At 47.6% G+C, this 22,566-nt stretch overlaps 1 protein-coding gene across 1 annotated transcript in view; it reads left to right on the forward strand.

The window, feature by feature from the left end:
* Iqca1 (IQ motif containing with AAA domain 1) overlaps positions 1 to 22,566 on the forward strand; it is a 122,069-nt gene that overhangs the window by 43,087 nt on the left and 56,416 nt on the right. The window contains exons 7-8 of the mRNA XM_070020160.1: positions 3,165 to 3,249; positions 14,790 to 14,918. Of these exons, the coding sequence (XP_069876261.1) occupies positions 3,165 to 3,249; positions 14,790 to 14,918 (214 nt within the window). The remainder of the gene's footprint in view (positions 1 to 3,164; positions 3,250 to 14,789; positions 14,919 to 22,566) is intronic.

The following is a 22,566-nucleotide window of genomic DNA, read 5'->3' on the forward strand; positions in this document are numbered from 1 at the left end:
TCGTGGAAAGTTAGCTCATCGCCTAACAGCAGTGCGCAGTTGTACGTCCTGGGCCCGGGCAGAGGTGCAGAGCAATCACACAGAAACAGAGTAGGAAGACAGAATCCCATAGGGTGTGCAGACAGACTGACACGGGTACCCAAGGAGAGGACCAAAGCAGGCTGCAAGCTCTGGTCGTGTGTAACTCGGAGACATTTGTGCTGGGCCCCCTGGTGCGGGCAGGCAGCAGTGGGGCTGCAGCTGGATAGTGGTGAGGAAAAGCCCCAAGACCCAGCTCTGAACCCCTAGTGTCACACCAGGGCACTCCACAGAGAAGGCTGTGGGGGAGGGAGGCCAGCCTGCCAAGCCTGCCACCAGACGTTGATCAGCTGCCCGTAGGTCCCCTACGTGAGCGGGCACCATAAAAGGCAAGGGAGAGCACCGAGAAGCCAGGGTGAGCCGGGAAGAAGCGGGGGGCTGCCAGGGGCCTGGCTGTGGAAAGCCAAGAGAGCATGCCTTTCAGGGAAGGGGTCACAGACCTCTGACTCCCACAAAAGGCAGAGCCCGAGCTTGATGCTGAACTCTGTACCTGGGTGCTGGGTCCACCACAACTGAGTCCTTCAGCCTAGGCAGGGCTGCAGCAATGAAATCTCCTCTCAGTTCCCGTGGTTGGAACCCTAGGCCCCCTCTCCTTGGGCATCACCTCTGTGGCTGGCCGTGTCCAGACTTCTCCTCCAGTGGCGTGGGCAAGGGCTGCCCTGTCCATGGTGACCGGCATCTTAAATAAGGGTCTGTAAAGACCCTCTCCCCAAGCAAGGTCAGAACCCGAGCTGCCAAGGTCACGACTTAAGATACGAATTGGAAGGGTAACGGGCGTCTTTTAACCCTCGGCTCCTGGGAGACCTGTCCCCCTGGGGTGCTGTTTGTGGAGCGCTGCTCCTCACCTCGCAGGGAAGCAGAGATGAGGGAGCCGTGGGAGCCAGGCTGAGATCTAAGGGCGGGAGAGGGAGCATGTGCGCGGAGGGAGGCAGCGCAGCATCCTGATGCCGGAGGAAGGAGCTGGGGAGGCCAGGCAGGAAGAGGAAAGGCCTGAAGGGGAGTGAGACTCGGGGAAACATGGACCAAAATGACCCAAAACCAGACCCTTTGTCAGTGCGGAGAGACTGGACAGTCGTGGGGCCCTGTCGGCTCCCAGGCCGTGGTGGCTGAGACCTCAGACACTGCAGCTGTGGTGGCCTCGGGCTGACATGCAGCTTTTTTGGCCGTCCCCATTGTTTGAATAACACTGCTGCTTCGAGTCAGCCCTGAGCATGGTGGAGGGCCCGGCATGCACTCGGCCTGAGGGACCCAGGCTCCTTGGGTGGTGGCCACAGGTGTGATGCCCTGGGGAAGGGCGGCCCCTGCCCAGGACGGAGCTGGGACTCAGGGATCAGATTCCACAGGAAGCAGGTGCTTAGGTCTCCACCCTTCCTCAAAAGCACCGTCTTCCTGACACCGTGTCATTTGGGGTCCTGTGAAGCCCCAGGCGGGCGTCTCCTGCAGTCAGGGTTGTCAGACCCCAGCTGTTCATGCCGGAAATCCTTGAGGAGCCAAAATAACATTTTGTGTTCCCCCCCACACCTTGATGATCAGACATCTGCACCCTGCAGCTCCGGCGCCTCCCACAGGGAGCTGAGCCAAGGCCGTGACACTCAGCCCTCTGCCAGCCGCACAGTGAGCGGCCCCAGCCCTGTCTGCGGGAGGAGAGCAGGGGAAGCTCCATCCTCTGTGGGCACAGAGGTCCCCAGCCACGCAGGACGGGGAGCAGAGGGGGCGGTGGGAGTCTGTGTGTATATGTGTCTGTCTGTCTATGAGCATGCACCATCATCTTTTACACAGAAGGCATTTTAAATGTGCCACTGTTGTACTGGTATTTGGGGAGTTTTTTGAATATGTGTTTAAGTACCCAACACCAGTTTTCAGACTCTTAAGAGTAATCCAGTCAGGCGTCCGTAGTTCACACCTATAATCTTGGCTACCCAGGAGGCTGGGATCTAAGAATCCCAAGCCAGCCCAGGCAGGAAAGCCCATGAGACTCTTACCTCCAATTAACTATCAAAAAACTGGATGTGGTGCTGTGGCTCAAAGTGTTAGAGCACTAGCCTTGAGCAAAAGTGCTCAGGGACAACACCTGGGCCCCTGTTCAAGCCCCACAACTGATTCAAAAAAAAAAGAATTCAATCTCAGCTTATGTAAAATGAGTTATATAAACTTATACAAAATAAAACAATTAAGCAGATATGCTCATTTACCTATGAAAAGGCAGTGCACTTAATATTTTATAGGAGTATGAAAATAGAATATTAAACCAGTAGAAAAATTGATACGTTCAAATTATATGTAACTTTCCAGGTGGTTTTTGTTTCTCTGGAAGTTCTAGGGTTGAAATTAGGGCCTTATAGTTGCTCGGCAGGTTCTTTACCACTTGAGCCATACCTCCAGCTCTTTTTCCATTGGTTATTTTCAAGGAAACATTCATTTTATGGGTTATCTTCCTACTTTCCAGAGTCATGGAGGGCAGGCATGCCCCACTACATCCAGCCACGTCTTCTCTGTCTCTGGGGTCACAGGTGTTCACCACCATACCCCCTCTTACGACAAGTCTCTCAGATGAGATCTCCAGTCCCCAGATCAAATCTGTAGGATTACAGATTTGATCTACCAGGCTCAGCTTTAGGGTTTTTTGGGGGTTGGGGGGTGTTTTGAGGTGTGGGGGTGGTACTGAGTTTTGAATTCGGGCCTCATACTTGCTAGAACAGTGCTATACCACCTGAGTCCACCATCAGCCCTAAACCCGTTTCATTGTTGTTGATGATAGAGGTGATTTTCATAATAGAGTCTTGTGTACTTGCTAAATATAATGCACTACATTTGTGCTTCTGTCTAAAGCAAAGGTCATCTCAACATGAAATAAAAGGAGAAGAGGAGGAAGAAAAGGACAGTCTGTCTTAAACAGAGATGTTTCTTCTCAAATTAAGCAGTCCTGGAAGAAGGGTACCTGCTGCTGAATGCCCCCCACCCTGCCCCTGGAGACGTGGCGTCCAGCCCCCTCACAGGGAGCCCCGTCCCAGCACCCACCTCCTCTGTGAGGGGTCTGCAGAGAACTTGCATCGTCTTGTCTTGATGTGTCTTCTTTCCCTCCACAGGAACTTGACCGGCACATTTCCTGACTACCCTGAACCCGAAGAAGGAGGCTCAGCTATTATCTTTTCTGACAAGACCCCAGAACAGGTACGAGTGAGACTGAGAAGTAGAATGTCAATGTCTCATAATCACATTTCTTTAGACTCTAACGCTAACAGGCTTGTGGTGTTTTTTAGGCCTTGGTTATTTTTCTACTATCATGTACATGGACACATTCTATGGCGTATCTCAGTACATGATTCTTTCAAGTTTCTTTGAAAATGAATGTATCCTTCTTCCTGCCCAGGCTTTGAAAAGGATACGCTGATTATGAAGCTCATTCCCTTGGTAAATTCGAAGCAGCTGCCCTCCAGGAGCTCACTACGTCCTAGTTCCTGCCCATCTTTCCATCATTCTCCTTGTCCCTCCCAGCACCGGGGTGACCCCAGCCGTCCACTTACCTGTCCCTCTGTCACCTTCAGCACCTTTGTACATGGTCTACTCTTCCCTTGCTCTAGGGTGTCTCTATCAGAACTAGTGGCTAACGTTTCCTTGAAAATGCAAGCTACAATCAGATAAAAACCAGGAAGGGAGTTATATTGTGGAAGTGTTAATTATATCACTTCAAAATATGAGTTTCCATCCTAGGAAACTTAACAAGAAATTTTATTGACAAATTAAGTGATTGTACAGAAGTAGCTGTCAAAACTTTACTGAAGAAAAGGAAAAAAAGATTGGGTCAAATAGAATAATGGATCATTTTTCTGGATAGAAAGACTCAATTAAGCACAAAAACATATTATCTTCCTAGTACTCCCTGAAGTAAATGCAGTTCAATCAAAATAATTTAATCATGGTAGTCATAATAATCAAATCATAACAATCAAAGTAATTTTTGTATTAACAAATTTATTTTCAAGCTTATCTGGAAAAATCTATTGAAATATCCAAAACGCTCTCTTTAATAACTATAATGATGGAGGATTTGTGTTATAGATACAAATCTAATTTTTTAAAGTAATTAAACACCACAGTTTTGGAATAGCAACAACAAAAATAACAGGTAACATGTATGGAGCAAATATTCCATGCCAAGTACCTGCAAAACACCTTATGCAAATTAACTTATGAAGATCAAGCAATTTGGACAAATGAACAATTAGTGAGCTACCCAAATAGGCTGGCTTTAGAATATTGCATCTGAGGGTCTGGGAAGGTGGCTCAGTGGTAGAGCGCTTGCCTTGCATGCATGAGACCCTGGGTTTGATTCCTCAGCACCACATAAGCAAAAAGAAAAAAAGCCGGAAGTGGTGCTATGGCTCAAGTGGTAGAACACTAGCCTTGAGCTGAAGAGTTGAGGGACAGCGCCCAGGCCCAGAGTTCAGGCCCCACGACCAGACCCAAAAAAAAAAAAAAAAAAAAGAATACTACATCTGAAACTGATTCTAATGTAAACTGGAGCTCAGTAATACAGTGTCATTTTGTGGAAGTAGAGAAGGCTTCAGCTGAGCATGGCTGTACAGGTCTGTAATCCCAGCTACTGAGGAGGCAGAGGGAGGCCAGCCTAGGCAGTTATCGACACCCTATCACAACAGTGAAATTAAAACAGAAGGTCTGGGCATGGTCTCAGTGGTAGTGTACTCCCGAGAAAGAATGAAACTCTAGGTTCAAGCTTCAACCCCAGAACTTCCAAAAAATGGAGGGAATTATGGACTATTAAACAATGGACCAATAAGTAGTATCAGGCTTACCAGCTCACCCTTGGCAAAATCAAGGAAATCTATTTACTCTCTTAACAAACAACAAAATAATATTCAGAGCCAATCGCTGGTGGTTTGCACCTGTAACTTTAGCTACTAAGGAGGCTGACATCTGAGGATAACAGTTCAAAATCAACCCCAGGCAAGAAAATCCATGACACTCATCTCCAATTAACCACCAAAACAAAAGAGCCAGAAGTGAAGTTGTGGTACAAGTGGTAGAGTGCTAGCCTCAAATAAAAACATAAATAAATTATAAGCTCAGGGATAGCACCAAGACCCTAAGTTCAAACTCCAGGACCAGCACAGAAATAACAATAATAATAATCATTTTCAGTCACTAAATATTTACATGTAAAAATATTAGACCAAAAGGCAGAATAAATTATTGGAATATTTAAGAATCAGAGGGTAGAAAATCATTTGAGACAGACATCAGGGGCAGAAATCATTGAAAAAAGATACTGGTATGTCTGAGTACATAAAACCCAAATAACAAAAATAAATAAGTGAAGTAAAACTCACTTGATAAATTCAGGAGATCACTGGGCATATCAGATGTGAGAACAAATTGCCATTCATATTTAACCCAGTCTTAGAAAACAAAACAATCTGAACTAACATTTCTGTAGAAAAGAATCAGAATAGGAAAAGAATTTGCCATCTTTAATTAGCATATGTTAATTGTACAAAGGCTTTTTATTGTGACATTTCCATACACGCATATAGTGTATTTTAAATTATTGTTAAGTTTACTAGCAAAGTCATTTCAACATAAAGTAATTTTACTGTGCCTGTTTACCTAGGCAATTGGTACAAATTTTAAATCAGCTCAATGACAAATTGATGATCACATGGCAAAAGTCACTGTCCTACCTTCTGCAGAATTAGCCGAAATTAGAAGGACACTTTGTATAGGACACAGAGAGTCGATGTTTTAATGTGGCTTCCCTTTGACTCAGGAATGCTATTTGAGTAATTTAAACTGAAGCACGTAATAAGACAAATTGCCACAGACTAGAGGTCAGTAGTCAGCATTTTAGTCTGTGGAGTGCACCTTCTGTGCCAGATCTACCCAGCTCTGCCATGCCACCCGCGTGTGGCCACAGACAGTGAAGAAGTGGGCAGGCGGGCCTGGGTTCCAGCCAAGATAGGTTTCAAAAGCAGGCAGCGGGCCAAGTTTGTCCCACGCACGCAGCTTGCGTCCCCCACCCCGCCATACATTTTCAAAGCAGCTCACGGCCTCTGCCCTTCATACAGCCCTACCCAGAAGACCCGTCTAGTTCTCAGACAAGGAACCAAATGCATGAAGCTCTGGGCAGCAGGAAAACCCGGGCTGCAGGTCGGGGCTGGCGCCCTTCCCTCCCCCACCCCTCCACCTACCATGTCCCACATCCCGTGACCCGTGTGAGTCCAGGGGTCAGGCCCAGGGCTCCTTTTTAGCCAGAAGTTCTCTTGCTCCCCTTCCCTGCCAGAATCAGCGCCCACTCCCCCACCCACACACACACACACCTCACCCCACTACCCTTCCCCCTGCCTCTCTGTCAACTCTGTGGTTCGGTCCATTCAGCCAGCCTTGCCCCAAGGATCTGTCATCTTCCTGGTCCTATCACTGGATTATTAGGCACAAGTTATGTCTTGAAAGTCAGACCAGGGCAAGCAGCCAAACTCCCTTGTGATCGTTTAGAAAGGTAGCAATTATAGGCTTAAGAATGTCGGTGGAATGTCTGAGTTGTCCACAAGCAGCATTAAGAGGGGGAGTTAACTCCAAGCAAGCTACAAACAAAGCCAGGATTATTTGCTTAATGCCTTGTGATAGAAAGGGGCCCACAGAACAGCTTAATTGTTTTTCCCCACTTGGTAGTATTGGGGATTAAACTCTGGGCCTCAGGCTTGCCAGGCAGGTTCTCCACTGATGAGCCGCACCTCTAACTCCTTAACACTGGTTATTTTGAGACAGGGTCTCACTTTTTGCCAAGAGCCATGCCTACATTATGATCCACCGGTTCTTTCCGTGATAGCTGGGATCACTAGTGCACCACCACATGCAGATCTTCCATTCAGACAGAGTCTTGTGGACTTTCCTGCCTGGGCTGGCTGGAATTTCAGACCCCCCCCCAATCTTATTCTCCTGTGTAACTGGAATGACAGGACAGCACTATATTCCAGTTACAACTTGGGACAGGAGGGGGGTGCTTCTTTACAAGCATACCTATACTGCCCTGGAACTGCAGTCATCCTAATCTAACTTCCCACAGTTCTGGGACTACGAGCATCACACACACACACACACACACACACACACACACACACACACACACACACACACACACACACACACACACACACACACACACACACACACACACACACACACACACACACACACACACACAGAGTTGAGCAACTTGATAGTAAAAGGCAGCGACCCGCATCCTACCGCAACCCCCGCAGCCCCCCCCCCACCCCGCCTCCAGGTTTGCTCTCCTCATGAAGATGGCAGCCTGGCCTCCCTACTGGACCGAGGCTGAGATCAGTGAGGGCATCCCTCACATTTGAGGCACTGAGAGCACAGCATCATACCTGCCTCCACCTCCGCAGCTGCTTCGGTGCTCCGCAGGAGCACCGTGGGGCTCAGCTGCGTGGGCTCCTGCAATCACATGATCAAGCATCATAGTGTTGACGCGTACACCAAAGTAGTTAAACCTGTGCTTCAAAGGCACCAATACCTGGCGTAAAATGAGCACAGCATTGATACCGATTCCCCCCAAAATACGCATACAAGTAATACCACAGCAGTCCTCCTTATGAGTATTAGTGCAAACAGTTCAGCTAAATCCAGTACACTCAACCCAGCAACACAGTTAATAAAACACCACCATGAATGGCAATTATTTCCAAATGCCGGAACAGCTGGGGGCCCATGGCTTACACTGGCAGCTACTCAGGAGACTGAGATCTGAGAATCATGGTTTTCAAAGCCAACCTGAGCAGACAAATCTCAGAGACTCTAATCTCCAATTAACAAGCAAAAATGACAGAAGTAGAGGTGGAGCTCAAGAGGTAAAACACCATCCTTGTTTTAAAAAGCTAAGCAAAAGCCTGAGGTCAATCCCCAGTATAGGCACTGAAAACAAACAAGGCAAGAGCAGTGTGCGTTTGGGTTGTGCATCAGTGCACTGCATCAGAGAAGACAATCTAGAGAGGAAGACCTCGCACTCTGCATTGTGGATGCAGTTAGGGTGTCTACAAATTCAACCTCCATTCCCAATATTACAAAAATAAAACCCAACAGAAATGGAAATGTACAGATACTTCGTCAACATGACAGAGTATTTCTTAGTTCAAAACCCAATATCATGCTTAATTAAATTCACCAGAAACACTTCCATTAATGGCAGGAAAAATGGAGAGAAATGGTCATTACCACTGTTATTATCAAACATGGCCTTACACAAACCACTGTGCACTATTAAACTAGAAAGACAATGCAGAGTGCAGAAAATGGAATGATCATTTACTGCAGGTGTGTTCCACACATAGAAAAGCAGAAAGAATAAACTGAAGAATAAAGAAATAATGTGAGAAGCAGGATTGGTAAGTTACAAAATTAGCCTGCAGAAAGCAATGGGCTTATACATGCAAACATCAGACAGATAGGAAATGTAATAGAAATCCATTTACAACAACAGCACCACCAACAGATTGCAGCACCTGGGAATAAACTAAACAATAGCATGTGTGGTCCATGAAATACCACTATGGGCCACAAACAAGGAAACAGGTGTAAATATGTTCTTAGGTAGGAAGACTCAACATTGTAAATGCCACAGCTCTCCCAAGTGTCATCCAAAAACATAATACGATCTAAATAAAAATACCAATGATGTCTTGTTAGAGGAGAGGAGAGGGGGACACAAAGCAAATAATTAAGGATAACCAGGAAAATTCTGAAAAGGCAGTGTGATGTGGGAGGAACTGACCGTGTATTAAGACATAGTATATAGAGCTGGAGAGTGGCTCAGGTGGTAGAGTGTCAACTGTGATTGAACAAAACAGCACAAAGCCCTGAGTTCAAGCCTCAGTACCAGCACAAGACAAGCAATTACTTAATTAACTATTTTAAAAAATGCTATTAAGAGTCCGTTGATAACAGGAAAATGACTGATGACTAAAAATGTAAATCAGGAAACTAAAACATATACTCAAATATACATGGAAACCAGAAATCTCCAATGGATGAGAAAAGGAAGTAAACAGATTAGAATACCAGGTTGTCACCTACAAAAGGAAATTAAACGCCTATGACTTTGTTCTTGACTCCAGAATGATTCCAAGTAAACCAAGGATTTATATATAACACAGCTCAAAAACACAAAAGGACTAGAGGCCAAGAAGAATCCGTCATGATCTCAGAGTTGGGGAGAACTTTCCAGGAATCATAGACCTTTCCAGAAGTCATAGAACTTTGCAGGAGTCACAGAACTTCCTAGGAGTCATAGAACCTTCCAGGAGTCATAGGAAAAGTTTTTGATAAATTGAACTATATAATTTTTCAAACCTGCATGGAAAACAATGAAATTAAGTTCCAGCCCACTCACTGGGAGAATTCATTGCAGTGTCACACATGAGGGATTATTTTTCTAATATTTAAAGGATACCTAGATCTCTACAAGAGAAAGCTCAACAACCCAATTTAAAAAAATTAGCAAAGGGGCTAGGAAGGTGGCTCAGTGGTAGAGTGCTTACCTTCCATGCACGAGGCCCTGGGTTTGATTTCTGAGTACCACATAAGCAGAAAATGCCAGAAGTGGCTCAAGTGGTAGAGTGCTAGCTTTGAGCTGAAGAGCTGAGGGACAGCACCCAGGCCCAGAGTTCAGACCCCACGACTGACGGAGAAAAAAAAATAGCAAAGGTTATGGAAAGATCACTGAGAGAAAAGAAAATCCAAATGGATTTGAAACTAGCCTCAATCACATAATATACATGCTAAAGTCATACGAACAGACAAAATTGGCAAGTAAAGCATAATCAAAATTCAAGTCATCTACACTTTAAAACTCACCATTAAGAATGCAAAAAGGAGCCACCAGACGCTGGTGGCTCCTACCTGAAATCCCTCCTCCTCAGGAGGATGAGCTCTGAGGATCCCAGTTCAGAAGAGTCCATGAGTGGAGGTGTAGCCCTAATGGTAGAGCACCAGCCTTGAGCAAAAAGCCAAACAAGGGCTCTAAGCCTTGAGTTCAAACCTCAGTATCAGCATACACACATACACACACAGAAGTGCAAGCAACAGACTGAGAGAAGGTACCTGCAAATCATACATGCAGGAGGATTTGTATTCAAAGTGCTAGTAACACTTCCATAGTAAGACAGACCCAATCAAGAAGGAGCAAACCCTTGAACAAGCAAGGGCTAAAGAAAGACTATGAATGCCTAATAAGAATATGAACGACGTTCAGCATTATCAGTCACCTGTGGGATGAAAACTAAAACCACGTGATACCATTTCACACTCACTAGGAGTTCTAATTAAAAGATTTTAAAGAATACCAAATGTTGAATATCAGAACAAAAGGACCCTCAGACATTGCTGGGCAAAATGTAAAATAGTATTGCCACCTTGGAGAACAGTTAAAAATGAATGCATGTTCACATAAAGCTTGTGTACCATACCAGGTGCTGATTGCTCACACCTGTAATCCTAGCCACTCAAGAGGCTGAGATCTGAGAATAGTGGTTCAAAACCAGTCCAGCAGGAAGTCTGTAAGACTCTCATCTCCAATTAACAAAAGAAAAAATCCGAAAATGGAGCTGTGGCTCATGTGATAGAGCATTATTTTTTAGCACAAAAGCTCAAGGACAGCACCTAGGCCGAATTACAGCCTCCATACCAGCACTATGTGACTCTGTGTGTGTGTGTGTGTGTGTGTGTGTGTGTGTGTGTGTGTGTGTGTGTGTACACACACGCACACACACACACACACACACACACACACACACACACACATATATATATATATATATATATATATATATATATATATATATATATATAGTGCACCAGTATTTATGGTAGTATTGTACATGTAGCTAGAATTTTGAAACAATTTACCCATCACTGAAAGAACAGATAGGCAGAATTGTGGTATATCCATGCACTGGACTATCACCTAATAGTAAAAAGGAGCCAACAGCTGGTACAGGCAACGTGGATGAACCTTAAAAACATTAAGTCCAGTAAGCGAGGTCAGATACAAGCAGACTGTGCAGTGTGTGATTCCGTTTGTGTGTAATAGCCAGAAAAGAAAAACTGGAGAGACAGAAAAGGGCTAGCTCTTGCTGTGGAGAGGTGGGGGGAAGGGGGGAGGGCTCTAACGGTGGACACAAGGGGACCTTACTGGAGTCACAGAAATGTTCTAAAACTCATTTATGGCGATGGGCTGGACAGCTTGATACCATTAATAAAAATTTATTGAATTTTACACTTGGAATGGTGAGCGCATAGTGTGGGAAACATCCCCCAATAACATTATATTTAATAAAGGAGGCAGCAGGCCAGAGTTAGCTTCCAGCCAAAAACAACAATGGCTGACCTAATCGGCAGTGACATGCACATCTAATTTGGGAAAACATTGCTACAGTTAAAGAGCATGAGCAAAGTTAACACTGACTTCCAAAAAAATGTCAGCTTTCAGCCACATGATTGACAGGCAGCACACTGGCAGCCAGCAGGGCTGGTGGAGAAGCGGCCCTCCCCCGCATGGCTGCGGGGACTGGAGGTGGGCCGCACCCAGGACAGGGCTTCAGATGCACACGCTCTTGACCCAGCATCTCACCTGCAGCTGAGTGAGCACACGCAGCGGATCCCACCCCACAGCCCCCGCTCCCAGAGCTAGCTCTGCAGCAGCACATGCACACGCACACCTCCAGCCCCGCCCCCAGACGTCCCCACACAGGACGGCCTGACCCCTGCCACTGTCACATGCTGCCCCTGCAGTCATGTGCCACACGTGTTCCCACAGTCCGCCACTGCTCAAGCCCGCAGCCGGCCTCCGATGCCCCATGCTTGCCGGTGGCTTCCCCCACACTTACTGACCTGCACCAGTAGACTGAGTGCCACAGCACTTCAGCTGTGCTCCTCATGTGAAGGTGCGCCCTTACTCATGCCAGTCCATAAAGTGTGGAAGAGATGACAGTTTCTTCAAAGGCACAGGCAACCCAGCAGGACCGCACGCATCCCAAAGAATCGTCAGAGGAACACAAGGTACCGGTGCCAAAGAAGCGGGGACCCACAGCCTGATGGAGAACTCTAAATAATTGTTCTAAGCAGGCTCAGTAAATTATAAGAAACACAAATAAAATCAGAAAAACTGCAAGAGCAAAATGAGATGAAAAACATTAAAATCAACCAAAATTTGGGGAGAAAAGGATATAGTAACGAGTTTAAAAAATACAATGGAGGAGAGCCAGGAAAGAGGTGACTGTTGACAAAGAAATACCTGACTTCTGTAACAGTAACCCTTCTGTACATCACCTTTATAATAACAATAATTTTTCATGTATGAGGAGCTTTAGGAGTAGACTCAGAAAGAACAATCAAAATCTTGACACAACACTTGCAATCATCTAGTCAGAAAACAAAAATTGGAAAAGAAATGAAAAAAATCTCTGGAATCTATGACATCCATCAAAAGAACTGACATGCGTAAGTTAAGAAGAAAGTGACAGTATGGTTCACACCTTTAATCCTACCTGCTCAGAAGACTGAGATTTGGAGGATAGCAATCTAAAGCCAGCCTGGGAAGAAAAGTCAGCAAAACTCCATCTACAAAATATCTAGCAAAAAAAAGTGAATAGCCAAGCACCAGTGGCTCGCGCCTATAATCCCAACTGCTTTGGAGATCTGAGGATTGCAGTTGGAAGCCAGCCTGGACAGGAAAGTCCAAAAGACTCAGCTCCACTAAAAAGCCGGAAGTGGAGCTGTGTCTCAAGTAGTAGAGTGCTAGCCTTGAGCAAAATCACTCAAGGAGAGTCAGGGCCCTGGCCCTAAGTTAAGCCCCAGGACTGGCAGAAAAAAGGTAGTCTAGAGACATGGCTCAAGTGGTAGCACATCTTTAGAGCAAGAAAAGCTGGCACAGTGTCCTAAACCAGTCTTCATACCAATAAAAAAGAAAGTACCATATACTAAAATCAAATAGAATCTATCCCAGGAATGCAAAGATCAGTACGCCACATTGAACTAACAGAAAGATCATTTTCTTAAGAGGCAGAAAAGCATTTGACAAAAGCTAGCATTCTTTCATGAGAACATAGGATTGGAGAAAATTTACCTCAATACAATGAAGGTCATATGAGAAAAGCATACACAATAACAGCATGGTGGGAGACCTGCCGCTAAGATCAGGAACTGGCACACCTGGCCGTTCTGTCACTTCTCCCCAACATAGGCCTGGACGTCCTAGCCAGAACAGCTAACCAAGAAAAGGAAACAAAAGGCATCCAAATAGGAAGGGAAAAGAGGGGGGAAATCTCCCTACTGATGATGGGATCTTACATATAGGAAACTAGATTGTATCATAAGATTGTCAAAACCAACAAATTCAGTAAAATCACAGGATACAAATTCTAAATACCAAAACAGTAGCATTTCTCTTTTTTCTTTTTTTAGATGTTCGTGTATTTCTCTTTTTAATTTCTTTACTGAGATTGATTACATAAACTTCTCAATATTATGGGATAGAGATACTAGCTAAAGTCACAAACACATTTTAACCTTATAAGGTGAATTGTCGTTATTGTGGTCTATAACGCTTATGAACAACGCTTTCTTCCAAATAGGGTGATAAGTACATTTCTTTCCTTCTGCTTAGTGTCAGCTGTTCCCTCGGTCCCTCTCATTCCCTCCCTCCCATCGCTGCCCTTGAGTTGCTTAGCTCATTTTCATCAGTGTCCAGTGCAGCTGATGGGCCTCTCTGCTATTGTTTCTTCACCTGTTTCCCTCCGATTCTGTGCCCTCCTCCTAGCTTCCCTCAGATGTGCACATGTATATACCATCTGTGGGGTCAAGAACATAGAGTCACCTAAAAACAATATGACAAATTAAGAAGAGATCTTTTCTTTCTTGACTCCTGTTTACTTTGTCATATCTTGTTGCTTATTGAATTGAACATCCACATATCAGGGAGACCATGTGCCATTTGTCTCTCTGATCTTGGCTTATTTAGCTCAACATGATTTGTTCTAGTTCCATTCATTTCCCTGTGAATTGTTTTGTCCTTTCTAATGGCTGCATACTATTCCATTGTATGTAGCTACCACAATTTATGGATCCATTCATCTGTAGTGGGGCATCTGGGTTGTTTTCATATCTTGGCTATTATGAACAGTGCTGCAATAAAGATGGAGGTGCATGTGTCCTTGTATACTGGTTCCTGTTGCTCAAGTTAGATGCCTAGGAGTGGTATGGCTGGGTCGTATGGAAAGTCTATATTTAGCTTTCTGAGGACCCTCCAGGCTGCTTTCCACAGTGGTTGTATTAGTGTACATTCCCACCAGCAATGCAACAGGATTTCTCTTTCTCCGCATCCCCTCCAGCATTTGTCGTTGGCAGACTTTAGGATGTGGGCCATTCTGACTGGGGTAAGGTGGTATCTCAGGGTTGTCTTTATTTGCACTTCCCTTACAGCCAGGGATGGTGAACATTTCCTCACATGTTTCTTTGCCATTTTTATCCCTTCTTCTGAGAAGTCTCTCTTTAGCTCCCTTGCCCATTTAATGACTGGCTTGTTAGATTTGGGAGGGATTCATTTCTTGAGTTACCTGTATATAATGGAAATACCAGCATCCTCTTGAGAGGGCTCAATATTATTATTTTGGGTTTTCCAGGTTATTGATGACATCATTGCGAGCCAAGAAGAGGAGGAAAAGAATAAGAAGAAAAAGCAGACACAGGGAAAGGAAAGGAAAGAAAAGAAAAAAGAGAAGGCACAGAAAGCAACAAAGGAAAAAGCTAAGGTAAAGAATTTGTATGGAATTTTAGAAATCTGATCTTTTCTTTCTGCTGTTCTTTGATTGGCATTCAGTCAGTGGGATAATCTAAAATCCATTGAGATTATAGTTGCTTGTTTCCTAAGAAAACTGTTCCAGCTGCTACAAGATTGTCACTTTGTTTTATGTTGATTGACATTTATTTGCTCTCTTTTCTATGACTTATAAGTATATAGTGAGATGAGTGTTTCTAACAACTCAAATACTTCACATAGCTTTGAATTTTTATTCCTCCAACTAAGTCACCCAGTTGTCTGTCCTCAGGAGTAGCGTGAGGGCAGAATGTTCACCCAACCGAGGAACCACTGAGACGTCAAAATAATCACACCTGATTCACCCCAAATATCGAAATTGACATGTATCACTAGCATCGACATCTTGGGTGTATTTTAACAGAAGCAGCATTTGTTTCTTCCTACCCCCCAAGAAGTAAGACATCAAGCAGAGTGACGTGCAGCCAGGCGTTGGAGGCTGGACGTGGGGCTGGACATGGGGATGGGTGGTGTGCCGCGTGCTCTTGTCCCGGTGCAGTCATTGGGGGCTCCAGCTTCAGTGCACTGCTGTGCACTCCTATCATCAGCTCCTTTACAAGCAATGGAGTTTGGGCTCCAAAGTAGCGCCACCTTAAAATGCGACAGCCTTTAGAGTTTAGGTCCCGCTTCACAGCTGACCGAAGTGTGACAGAATCAGCTCCTCAGTGCACCCCCACGGTTACAGTTCCCCTGTGAGTCTGATCCGAACTTCTTCCAGAATGGGTCCCTCAAAGTTATGTCTACTGCAACCTCATTTCTAGAGGCCCGAGACCTAGCTCTGGCCAGGTAGCAGTGGCCATGCCCTTACATTCCGAAACACAGTTCCAGCCAGCGCTGAGATGGAGATGCGTGTGGGGGAGAAGCACCAGGCCGGTGACTGCTGGGCGGTGCCGGGGCTGTGCTGCAGTGAGAAGGGAGGAGGCTGTACGATGGAGGATCAGACTTCGAACGCCCCAAGGGAAGGCTGATATTCACCATCAGCCAGCAGAACTCAGAGTCCACAGCAGAGCAAGGAGACACACGGTGAGAAAGACAACTTCCTGGACAACCCAGTGGCAGGACCGTGTCTGGACAGCGAGGGGTGCGGCCCCGGCTCTGTGAGGGCTGCAGAGCAGCTTCAGCTGCATGCCTTTCCCGGATCAAGACATCTCGTTGCTGTTCCCTGCGTGAACGCACAAGGGCCCCCAGGGGCCCTTTGTGGCTCAACTCAAGCCAGCGGTGACAGATCCTGCTAAGCCCCTTCGAGGCCACTTGGGACCAAGGCGTTCCATCCCCGCGGCCCAGCGTGTCAGTGCCGGCAGCCCAGGTCCCAGCTCAAGGACAGAACCCAGCCTTCTGGTCTAGCACCTGGGTCACCTCCACAGGCCTCTCCTCGTGTCCAGGCTCCCTGCAGGATTTGCCCACAGCCCTCTTGCAATTGCTTAAGTTCAGCTTCTCTTCTGCCCAGAGCTTCCCCCGCCCTCCCTGGAGGATGACCCTCTTAGACCTGCCTAGGTGCTCACCTGAATGTTCCCAGGGGACCCTACCCAGAGACCACCGGTGCACATGTGTCACACGTGTGTATGCTGGGGCTTAAGCTCAGGGCCTGGGCTCTGTCCCTGACCTTCATTTTGCTCAAGGCTAGTGCTGGGTCATTTGAGATAAGAGTCTCAAAGTCTTTCCGGCCTGGCCTGGCTTCAAATTACCATCCTGAGTAGCTAGGACTATAGGCTTGAGCTACCAGTGATCCTTTGTTCACCCTGCACTGAAGAGTTCTAACTTGATCCAAGGAGGAAAAAGACTTCTCACTCAATGGAGTTATTTTTTTTTAATCTTCTTCTCTGTGAGATAATTGCAAAGCACCTATGAATAAAGAGAACTGGAAGAATTTCAATTTTACTGTAAGCATTTCTCGTTCTAAATATGCATGAGGGAGTTTTACACTTGGAAATTAAAAACTCACTGCTAGTGAAGCTTGTTCCATATAAATCTGAAATTATCAGCCATGTAATCTGGCATTGGGCAAAGTATTTTATTAACTATTAAAGAATTACTTAATGATGAACAGTTTTGGACAAAAAGCAAAGTTTAAGATCATCAGCATTTAATGACATTTAGGAAGTGCTTAAAACCAAAGAGGGGAAATCCTTCAGAATTACTTAAAAATTAATTTGTTCATAAAAAGTTCATCTTTACAGAGTGACAATGTGATTGTTAAAAGAAAAAATGGCAACCTATAATAAAATGGCACTAAACTTTTTTGGAGGGAAATAAGATGGTCTTTTCCATGGACTTGGAAAATAATGGACTTGGACTTGAACATGGGATTAGAGAGTTAAGGGGGAAATCTTCAGGACCCTCGTTAGAGTTGACATCAAAAGTACAGTCCATAAAAGGAAAACTAGACAAATTGGATCTCATCACGTTTAAAAATTCACTCCATAAATGACCCCAAGAGGATAAAAAGGCAAGACCGGGAGAGAAAATACTTGCCAGCTACCTATCTGACAAAGGACTAATACCTAGAATTCATAAAGAATTCCCACATTGCCACAGGAAAACAAACAAGAGTAATAACTCTCATTGAGGGAGGTGGCTGGTGTGGGAAGGAATGTGCCTGTATCCTGCAGCGGCCTGTTTCCAGAAAAGCCAGGTTGTGTGGGCCCCCTCGCCTCAGCTTGAGACATAAAAAGAGCAGAGCAGCGCCCCATGCAGCCGTTCCTCTGTCTTCTTGTTATTATGAAGCCATGCAGAATCATCAGTAGACCATCAGAATTATTGTAAATGATTTGGACCGGCACACAACGCATCATCATGAGAATGCTGCAATCTCTGAATTCTCTCCATCTACCCCGAGAACGGAGAACTAAGAACGTAACGGAGACATAATCAGGAGTTCTCAAAGGAGAGAGAGGCCACTGGAGGCCGAACGCCACCAGCAGTGGACGGGAGTGCGTGGGAGAGGTGTGGGTGGAGAGCCCACGGGTCACTGGCACCCTGGACGCTTCCTCCCCTCAGAGTGGCGGTGAGAAGTGGGGAGGCCAGAGGCAGGGGAAACAGCAGGACTGAAGCCCGAGAAAGGACAGCCGTGGAGGGGCCTTTGGCGTCGGTCCCAGAGTGGGAAGGGCAAAGCACCGGTGCCAGTGGCGAGGGAAAGCTGCAGTGGCCGAGCGGAGGGAGAGGGGCAGAGCCCGGAGGAAACCTGCTTCACCCGAACAGCCTCCGTTGCCTCTTGTAATAGAGATAACAGACAGCAGACAGCGAGGAGTGGAGTGTTACAGTGAATCGGTGCAGACCTGCCCAGCTGGGGAGGAGCCGGGCACTGGGTGAGGTAGACAGAGACTGGCAGTGGGTGAGGGCAAGGGGCACGGGCCTGCTCTGAACCGGCAGGCGGCTGCCGGTCAGCTTCCTGCCCGCAAGCTGGTGCTCTCGGGCTCCGGGGCCAGACTCAGACCCAGGCAGCAGGTCTCACCGGCCTGACTTCCCAGCACGAGAATGTCTGCAAAGAGGATTGAGATTGCCTTCCATGAGAACGAAGAAGCACCAAGACAAAGATGCCCGAAGAAGCACGAAGATAAAGATGTCCGTGGTGCTTGGTTGGCCTGAGGCTTCATTGTTTCTGAGCCGCTGCCCCTCCTCATCCCTCATCGTCCTGTCCAGTGACAGGGGATGCGGTATTCCTCACTCCAGCAGTGTGTGTTTCATGTCGAGGGAAATGGCGGGGGGCGGGGTGTTATTATGAAGCACTGTGTGGCTGAGAAGTCCCAGGCCCTGTCACCCGCTAGCTGGAGCCCACGGAGAGCAGCGCAGCCCAAAGGCCTGAGGGCCCACGGCTGATGGCAGCTTCCAGGCCACAAGGGAAGGCCTGTGCACAGGAGCTTTGAGCTCAGAGGACGGTGCCCAGCTGAGGCAGCCAGGCACCCCCGGATCCAGGTCCACCTTCCCCCACCTTCGCGCTCCATTCAGGCTTCGAAGGATCGGATGCTCCCATCTGCCCTGGGGAAAGCCACACAGCATCCTCACCCGCTGAGCTAAATGCGGCCCCTCACAGACGCACTCAGAACAGTGCTTCACCAGAGAGCCGGCCAAAGCCACAAGTAACACTAGCTACCACGGTGTTCCATTACCATGAAGAGAAATAAACACTGGCTATGCGGTGAATATCTCTAATCCCAGACATCCCAGGAACAGATAGGAGGATCACAGTCCAAGGCTGGTCCAGAGAAAAGTGCAAGACCTTATGTGAAAAACAAACAAACAAAAGGCTGGAGGCATGGCTCAAATGGTAAAGCACTTACCTACCAAGCTCTGAGTTCAATCTCCAGTAGAGAAGGGTAGAAACTCATCTCTCAGAATTAACCATCCTTACATGTTAATGTTACCTTCCAGAAAGTTCTTTATGAATATATATGATATGAAATGTTGGAACAGATGTACTTAGGACATAACACTCCAGTGTTGGAGTTGGGACATGGGAGAGGCTGGAAGGAAGAGGGTTAATTTGCCCGCTGGCAGTGAGGTGGTGGTAGAAGGCTAAGTGCTCTTGGCTTTGCAATATCAGCGGTGGGCACAGGGCAGAGGCCTCTCCCCAGCAGGGGTACAGGGGTGCGGGCAGCTGTTGGCACAGCAGCCACACAGGACTGCAGAGCTTGGGGGGAGACCAGGTTTGGGGGTTTGTGGAAGAGAATCAGCCCCCAGTGCTGATGGCCCATGAGAGGAATTCAGTTCATTCCTCACCAACATAACAATAGTCAGGAGGCTCCTTCTGACAAAAATCAAACGCACTATCATGAAAGCAAACCAAAACAGATGTATTTAGGGCATGGCAAGACCTTCTGAGTGGCACTGTCAGCTCTCAGTGCCGTTCTTCCTACGTGAGGGAGAGGGCCGCCCTCCGAAGCCCTGACAGGCGTGGAACATGGACAGATGGACAAGTGTGAGCAGCACAGCAAAGTGACAACACGAAACGCAAACTCCAAAAGCTAGGAGACACTTCATCTCTTGCAAGTTAAATCGCACACGGCATCCATCGTTTTAGTGTGGTTTTTATTTTAAAACATGGTCCCTCACTGGGATTTCCACTTCCAGAGCTACACAAAGGCCTGATTACTTCACACAGTTAGGTGGGAAATACTCAGCCCTGCCAAGCAACAGGTAGCGCCTCCTCTACCTCAGGACTCAGACGCTGGGGGCAGAGCAGCACACAAGCCGCTGAGAGATCACTTTGACATTTGAACTTGTGTGACAGATAGATGCCAAAGGCATAGCTTTGTTGAGTAACTGATTGGGGGCCACATCCAGCAGCAACACAGCCAGGCACGGTGGCTGAAGCCCATCATCCTAACTACATGGGGGCAGAAATCAGGGGTCCTGGTCTGAGGACAGCCTGGACAAAATCTTCCCAAGACTCCATCTAGACCAATGACTGGGCTCAGTAGTACACACCTACCACCCCAGCAAAGCAGAGAAGCACAAATGGAAGGACCGGAGCCCGGGCTGGTGCGGACAAGAAGCGAGACCCATCTCAAAACAGCCAACACAGAAAGGACTGGCAGAGTGTCTCAAGTGGTGGAGTGCCTGCCTGGCAAGTGTAAGACACTGAGTTCAAACCTAGGAAGGAAGACAGGAAGGGAGGGAGAGAGAAAGAAGGGAAGGGCAGGCAGGAGGGGAGGGGAGGGGAGGGGAGGGAGGGGCAAGAAGAGGAGGGGAACCTCTGCTTCCTGCCTGTCCTTACACTGGCATTGGCCAGCGTTTGGGGAGGGGCGGGTTGTGGATCCGCCCTCAGCATCCCACCTGCATCGCTCCATACTCCTCACTGGCTCAGAAAAGGAAATGACAAGACACCCAGTGCACAGCACATACCCGAGCTGCAGAAGAACATTCATACTAACAATGGCTCTTTCAATAAACCCACTCTATAAATGCAAGCTGAAAAAATAGTCAAGAGGCTGCCAGCCATGTATTTGGCCATGAAAAAGGAAGCCAAGAGCAGGTCTCGGAACCCCTGGCCACCCCGACATCCTGAAGGGATCCCCATGGCCCATGGCGGGCGCCAGCAGCACTGAGAGCCGGCTGGCCACATTGTCCCACGCCACCGAATGAATATGTGAGATGTGCCAGAGCGCCCAGGCCGGGAGGACGGGAGGCGTGGAAATGTCTCCATGTGCCAAGAAAAGCAGGTGCTGCGGGGCCGTGTGGCGGAGTCAGGGAAGACAGAAGCCCCAGGGGCCTGGGCTGTGAGGGGGAGTCGGCACCGGAGAACCTGCCTGTATCCCTCCTTCATTATCTGCTCAGCCAGGAAGTCTGGACCACAGCGGAGAAGACAAGATGGAGATGGGAATGCCGACCGGCGCCCAGGAGCATAAAGGCCATCAGGAGCAGTGTGACTGACGTGAGGTGCTATGGGCTGAATGTTTGCATCCCCCCCCCAACATGTCAGAAACCTAACCCCACCCCTCCGGGGGTGGTGAGATCATAGGAGAGCCCTTCCCTGCTCTGAGGAGCCGGCCCCAGGCTCCACCCATGAAGCAGAGAGCCAGCCCTGTCTACACACGAGATCTGTACAACAGAACTTAAGGAAGGGATCCATCCAGGCAATTGTAGATGCTTCATCCCAGTGTGAGCTGCACTTGGGAGGAAACGCAGGGGCTCGCCCTGGCGGGTTCTCCTCCAGTTCCCGCATCCGGTGGAACCGCTGAGCGCGTTGTTGCCACGGGAAAGGCTGCGGCACGCTGTGGGAGCGTCCAGCCTTTACTGCTTACTCCACAGGGTCAGGATTCACTGGTCCTCAAACTGGACTTGCCATGTTCCGCCCCCTCGACATTAACTCTAGACATGGAGTTGTACCACTGAACCCCTTACGTGCCAGGCTGTGATGCAGCCAGGACGCTGTGCGAGTTCTGTGTAGAACTGCAACACCCAGATGATGATCAGGCCGGGGCGTTTGACTCAGGGAGCCGTGGAGAGGCCTGAGCAGACCTGCGGCTCCCCAGAGCCCGGCTCGCTGCAGAAAACACTAGAGTCAAGTGGGAGTTTGTGTCAGCAGGCATCAGCTTGCTATGACGGTGGGCCCCAGGCCCTGGAGGACGGGGGCTTGCCCAGGATGCCATCCGTCCAGCCTAAAGCTAAGACAGAGGTGGTACAAGGCTTCTCAGCAGGTGGTATACCTGCTGGAATGACCTAGAAGCTTCCAGATGAGCCTCTTCAGCTGACAGTTGTGTCCAAAGAGCAGAATGCAAACGTGAGCAGTGAGAGGTGCCAGGAAATGGTGTGACATGGTGGGGAATGACCCTCATACTTAATGGCTATCTATTGACCAAAGATTGGTTCCCTGGTGCCAAAGCTAGGAGCAGAACTGAGAACATACAACTCTTTGAACCAGCATGTTACTTGTCTTTTGGTGGTTTGGTTGTTGTTGTTGTTATCCGCCAGTCCTGGGGCTTGAAGTCAGGGTGTGGGTGCTGTCCCTGAGCCTCTTTGTGTTTGAGGCTGTTGCTGGACCACTTGAGCCACAGCATCACTTCTTGCTTTTTCTGGATAGTTTATTGGAGATAAGAGTCTCACAGACTCTGCCCACTGCGCCTCATCTACATGGATGTGTATGA

Source organism: Dipodomys merriami, unplaced genomic scaffold, assembly GCF_024711535.1.
Source record: "Dipodomys merriami isolate MVZ:Mamm:240054 unplaced genomic scaffold, mDipMer1.0.p SCAF_1, whole genome shotgun sequence".
In the NCBI taxonomy this organism is placed as follows: Eukaryota; Metazoa; Chordata; class Mammalia; order Rodentia; family Heteromyidae; genus Dipodomys; species Dipodomys merriami.